This window comes from Apteryx rowi, unplaced genomic scaffold (assembly GCF_003343035.1).
Source record: "Apteryx rowi isolate R43461 unplaced genomic scaffold, aptRow1 scaffold_188, whole genome shotgun sequence".
Lineage (NCBI taxonomy): Eukaryota > Metazoa > Chordata > Aves > Apterygiformes > Apterygidae > Apteryx > Apteryx rowi.
In genome coordinates this window covers 507,103-513,647 of record NW_020448174.1, presented here as the reverse complement: position 1 = coordinate 513,647, position 6,545 = coordinate 507,103, and the positions used below count along the sequence as shown (strand labels likewise).

At 44.8% G+C, this 6,545-nt stretch overlaps 1 protein-coding gene across 4 annotated transcripts in view; it reads left to right on the top strand.

The window, feature by feature from the left end:
* The first annotated feature begins 3,710 nt into the window (after positions 1 to 3,710).
* The window catches only part of BLNK (B cell linker), a 103,619-nt gene continuing 100,784 nt past the window's right edge, over positions 3,711 to 6,545 (top strand). For all 4 annotated transcript variants that reach the window (XM_026061940.1, XM_026061941.1, XM_026061939.1 and 1 more), the window contains exon 1: positions 3,711 to 3,795. In XM_026061940.1, the coding sequence (XP_025917725.1) occupies positions 3,721 to 3,795 (75 nt within the window). In that variant the 5' untranslated portion in view covers positions 3,711 to 3,720. The remainder of the gene's footprint in view (positions 3,796 to 6,545) is intronic.

The following is a 6,545-nucleotide window of genomic DNA, read 5'->3' as shown; positions in this document are numbered from 1 at the left end:
ACTGGAGGAAATAATTTCATTCAAATATATACTATAATGGTCTGTTAACCCTGCTTTATGTACAGGAGTTACGTATGAGAATTCCTTTCTATTTAAAAGGTCAAATTATCTGGTGTCTAAAATGTGCACATTAACTAAGATTCCCCTGATATTTGGTGCTTCTCAAGAGAGCAAGGTAGGGCACAGCATTAGATGTCCTTTTTYGCTAAGGGCTCCAGAAGAATGAAATTTCTTAATTTATACGAATCAGTTTTGTATAGTTCTGGGGGCTCCAAGGCTCAAATCTTCCCCCAAGCTGTCCCAAGTGTTTCACATTTACCCTACCAGGCACACAGCACCAGCTCCAATGCCACTTTTGGGGGGAGTGCAATAGTAAACAGCACTGATGAAAGCGGTTAATGACTCCGGTTCRACACACCAAACATTTTAACCCACCGGTTTCCATGCCAGATCAAGAGGCTCAAGAGCGTATGCAGCAGCTTCRTGCACAACCTGCCCAGGGCTGGTGTTGGTTCACGTTCGGGTCGCTGCAGCCTGCCCGAACAGGGGCTGTTGGGGCCCGGTCATCTGCAAAGAAACCACGTCTTCGTCCCTGCTTCTCTGGGGGATGCTGGAGGCCCCCCCTTCTGCAGGCCGCCCATCCCCACAGCCAACATGTGTTCAAGGGCACGTATTTACTCAGATTGCCGTGAGCTTTGGTATAGSGTAACTAGGAGTACGAGGGTACTAAGCAGAATTAGTAACCAAGCCCGGGTCCTCYGAGCCAAGGGTTTTTCAAATACTCCCCTTGGAAGCAGTGAAAAGCAAGAGGAAACACACGCGCTAACAAGCTATCGCTTTGTTGCGCACGCCCGAGGAAAGAAAACCACAGCACTGATGAAGCCAGCATAAGTATCAGTATCAGAGAGCAGCTGCAGGATCCCGGGTGAGCAGCCCCCCGTCCCCGGGTTTAATTATGCTGTTGTGATCAATGCTCTAGTCAGACCGAAACGCAAGAGGTAACAGTTTCTGACAAAACGACAGCCCCTGCGGTTCAGCCACCCCAGGAAGGCAGACCTGAGCGTGACCTGCCCACGCGACACGTCTCGCTTGGCAGAGGGAGGTGAACCCTAAACCCGGGGCTGGGCACCCTTCCTCCTTGCATCCCGCTTTGCCGACTAGCTGCATCACGTCGGACCCTAGAGGGTCCTCTCCCAAAAACCAGGAACACAAAACTAAGGAGATGTCAGCCCAGGCGATGGTAGGCGGCTAAGGCAAAGGTTAGCAGGTGGAGAGCAACAACCGAGCACCCATGCAGGGAAGAGGGAAGCCGGGGCGGCGAGGGGGATGCGCAGCCGGGGCCGGATCCAGCTCCCATGCCATGCACCAACACAACAGCGGAGGGCGGCAGGCAGCAAGGAGCATCTTCAGGCACCCAGTGGTTCCTAGAAACGCTACTGGCCTAACAGGCCGTGGCGGGCAGGGGAGCCCGTACTGCTGGCAACACGCACTTCGCTGCAAAGTGCCCATAAAACACTGTTTTTAGTCTGTCATTGAGATGTCTGAACTGGAACCGCTTACACCTACTCAGGRACCAAACACAGCCTGTATCACAGAAGTAACAGCATTGCAACTTAACTTTACTCACGTTTCACTCCTGATGGCATCTGTTACCTAGCCATTTCCCCTAAGCAACCATTAAACCTATCACCCACATGCATCTCCCACCCAGCTGCTGCCAGCCTCCGGCAATAATACGCGAGGGACCTGCTCACGCAATTGCTCCTGTGCTGAAGCGAGGCACACAGATCCCTTATGGGATACACGCACCTCTTTCCTCTGCACGCACTAGAAGATGGTATTGCTGCCTCATCTTGTCCAGAGACGTGTTGCCCCCTTGGAAATACTTAAGATCAAACTCTACAAAATTCAACATGTTATTTCTTAGAGCATGCATGGCCAGGCACTCAGATTATTTTCGTTTCTGAGAAGACAAAGTTTAAGTTGCAAGGGCATCTATGTTAATTCTGCATTTCTGAAATACCAGGATTTGAGTTTTGCTGGGTTCAATGTTCTGGCAAGTCATGGCAGAGCAAAGAGTTAAGAGTATTTGGTGGCAACAACCTATATCTGACCTGTCAGTCACTAACAGCAAAAATATATGCAGGAAAATTTAAAGAAGGATAACAGATGAGACATTTTAACTTAGTTGGAATCCATTTTAATCTTTGAAAATGTGCCCAAAATCCATTTTGCTTTGGGAAAAAAACAGGAAGAGTAACTGGAAAGCAGAATATTCATTCATTGGTCTCCAGCCTTTTATGGAAACTTTCCTATTTCTCCTGTCGTGGTGACTCAGAACTGCTGAGCAAAATAATCTGGGTTTGTTTCAGCAGCTGCAGCTGCATCTTGACAATTTTGTTGCCCAATGCATAAAGCAATGGCTCTCAAACTTTCCCTTATTGCTCCACTTTAGAATATGTACCCTGACCCCTTCTCCAATTTAAGAATTGCATATGCAGCTCATCTCAAACTGGGAACGTGCTTTGTGCTAGAGGTAAATAGGGACCAGGAGAAGCAGGGCGGGGGATTCAGCTTGGAGGAGATGGCTGGATGGGGACAGGGGTGGAGAGGGCAGAGAAGTGCCACCCTCAGCCTTTTTGGCACTACTTCATCYCACCTCCAAGGCCCAGCCTCTGCCAGACTGGTGTGTTCATTCCTCCTCCTGCTGCCGGGAGCATTTCCCAGCTGCAAGTCGACCCAGGACATTGCACAGCTCCCTCCATAGAAGATAACATGCCTCCCCCCACACACACCCACACCCAGCCCAGGACATCCCCCAGTTCAAAACGGTTGGAGACTGGAAGAGTATAGGGATATCCTTGGTGCTTGCCCTATTTCTATACCCTTTCCTAGGTATCCCACTTCCAGTCACAGTCAAGACAAGATACTGGGCTACACAAATTTCTGGTCTGACCCAGTACACACATTTTATACATGCATGTATAAACAGTACATGCATAGCCTTACCTTTTTAAAAAGGTAACATAGTATTGGAAAGAATTTGTTCTTTAACAGTACTAAGAGCCTGGGGGGGGGGAACCTTCTTTAGAACATATATTGCCTTTGAGTAATTGAGTGACTTTCTTGAGCCCGAGTATGGTGCCCAGACTCRACATGAAGTCTGACATTAACTAATGTGACTGTATGGAAGCACAACTTCTGTAACTAAGCTCTGTTTCTTCTATATAAACACCACAGCACAGTGTGTCAAAACCCAGGACCAAGTCAAACACGGTCTGAAGGAGGATCCAAGCAGCTGCACAAAGGAGCTCAAGGTCAGCAAGCCAGGTTTAGCTATCACTGACAGGTTTTATAATAGATATGAAAAATAGTCACACCACAGTTGCACCTATAAATAAATCAGATGTTGATGACTCAAATATCTTATACAGTGGTTTTCAGCAGAACCCTCTTGGCCAACTTCATTAATGATGGATGCTTGCATATGTTAATATAAAACAACCCTTACAGATTCCTTAGACTCAGAAGGGTCACTTGCACCAGCATATCAGTACTTCCTAAGTCACTTTTCAAAGGCGTGCACTTTGACTGCGCAAACAGGAAAAAAGTTGCAAAAAGGACTTCCTCTTAGGATTTCTACAGCAGCTCAGTAAAGACCAGTGAAGCAACAGTTCACTGTTATTCGTATAGATCAAGCCTTTCTCACTGGATAGCAACATGGCCACAAAACTACCGTCTCAAGAGGAATGCGAGAGCTGGACAGCTTTTCAAGTTGCAGATCTCCTAAGACAGGTACTGAAAGTACATGTAACACGCGAGACAGTTCCTCTATATTCAGCTAGCAGAAACCTTGCTGGATTTATTTATCTTTGTAAAACCTATACAGATATCCTAAACATAGCATAGACATTAACYGGTACCAAAAATAGATTAGTCAGCAATTACCACCCCCAAAAACTCATTTGTATTAATAATCTYGTGAGTTTCTTGGTGTTCTCCCAGTTTTTATAGAAATTTAATTCTTCTAGCTAAGATCTCCTACATGACAAATCATATAAAAATGTTTGCTTGGAGGGATATTTCTTAGAAAAGATAGTTCATGCCACACTTTCTTTCTGGGAGGAAATAACCATTTCATTAGAAGTGGGTGTAGTTTTTTTATTTGAACATCACTTTAAAATTTACAGCTTGTCAATAACAATCTGCTTTTCATCTTTTCTTCTCAATGCACACATACCAACAGTAGTTTCCAGATATAGTCTTAAGGTACCTGAAGGCTTGCTTTTTTTAATCATTCCTTTGTCTCCTTGTACCTTTACTCCTTCTGCAATGTCTGAAATGCAAAGTATATGCAGATAACCTGAAGTGCGCAAAATACTCCAGATTTTTCTTCAGTCATCCCTTCACTACTTGAATAATCTTCTCCAAGATATGTTCTTATTTTTTTGGCTATCAGATTTTTTCCTTGTAACCTACTGAACATTATGAGTCAGGTTTTGCTGTGACTTACTTATATGATAGATAATAGATACTTACAAGATAGACAGATACCTATAACCTATATCCCTAAATAACAGAGATACCTATAAGATAAATAACTCCATTCACAACATTTTATATAATCTCATTTTACATTTGTTTTTTCAATGCAAGTTTCTCAATATAATTTTACATCTAGAATTTTTCTGACCTGTGTGCATTCTACTTCTAACTGTGGTGCACAATCTTAGATAGCACCTGCTTTACACCAAACATGAGAATTTAATCTATTACCAAGGTTTCTCATCCTTTTTAATTGAAGGATCATGCAATTTTTCTGAGGAAAACTAGTGTTATGAAGTGTTTCTACAATGGTTGCATTTATAACCACATAAAAAGTAGGCCAAAATTTTAAATGTTCTTGCATTATTTTTATTTGTCCACTTTTACATTGTGCAAGGATTCCCTGTTCTCACGCATGCAATTTTAAAAGAGTTTTACAATGCAGATGGATCACAGGCAGACCACAGTCGCCAGGCTGAAAAAGCTAACCTGTTCCATGAAGTTAATACATACCTTAATCATAAGGTATCAGCTAAGCTGTGAACTCTATTATTACCATGGAAAGCTACCCAGAGGATTAATTAGCTCAAAGCCTTTCATCTTAAAGGAAATCAGATTAATTAATAGAAGATATTAAATTTTAAAGTACCCTGTAATTCTATACCAGAATATAAAACAGAAAATTAACAACAGTTGTTCAGCAACTCAAACTTCCGGGGAAATTTCAGTAGGCAAGTGGTTAACTACTGAGTTCGTACTTCTTAAGAGAAGTGTTATAACCTTACTCTTCCACGTGCGCATCAAGTCGTTAATGCCTGTGACCACGCTCACATCACTGGTCACGGTAGCTAAGCGATACAACGACCGCACTATAACCACCGCTGTTTGGCCACCCTGCGGCTCAGGGCATAGCGCCGGCAGCCGTTCAGCCGYGGCTCGCCTCCGGCAGCTCGCACAGCGCTGGGCAGCGGCCCGCAAGGAGCCCGAGCTGACCGCCGGCTACGGCCCTCGGCTCTGCGAGCAGCCTGCCTGCCGGGGGCTGCAAGCATCGCACCCCGCGGACGGGGCATACGCACACACAAACCATAAAATAACGTCGTTAAGGTTGCAGGAGCAAGTACTCAGATGTTAAAAGTGCCAGAACTGGGTTTACCTCTATAACCAGATTTTGCCTCCTTTTACATCCATATTACAACAGTCTGTACTTGCTTCTTCATGCACTGTTTTTTCCATTCACAAAAACCTGCCTCTTCCCATGCAGAGAGACTTATGTCTTGTGCCCCGCTCTGGGCTGATACGGAAACAGTAAGGGGCCAAGGCCAGGACTGGCTGGAAGAGAGAGGATGAATTTATGGTAATGTCAGCTGATTTCTGCCTTGACATATCGGATGCTGTCACTGCCCCAACCCGGCACTCTCACCTGGGGCCCTGCAAGTCACCCGTACAAAACCTGCCGTTGCCTGGCGTGAAATCCCAGGCTCTGATTTGCAGAAGTGGTGAGAACTGAGAATTGCAACAAAAGTCAGTGGGAGCTCTGCTCAGAAGATAAAAACGCCAAATTACTGAGTATGATATACATATACACGTGTGTGTATGTGATTGTGCGATTCTGTGATACACACACATATATATACGTATATATAAACAGGTCCTAGAGATTTTAGTTAGACTTCAAAACCACTGGACACTAGAAGGTATTTTTCCCATGCACCTCAGCTCCCCTTATTACCACAGTTTTGATCTCACAAAGTGATCTGATGAAATGCAATTAGTATTTCTGAAGCATTCAGACGAGAAAACACGCTAAAGAAGGGCTCAGAATGAAGAATTATTATTCTGGGTTCAGGGGGAGGTTTGAGTACCGCATGGTACACGAGAGAGCAGCTAAGCAGGGAGCAGCGAACAGACCGGGATATGTTGGACAGCAGTTCATGAAAGTCACAGCAGCTTTTGTGCACTCTGACTGACACTGCGTCCTCCAGAAGTACGCTGGAAATAAA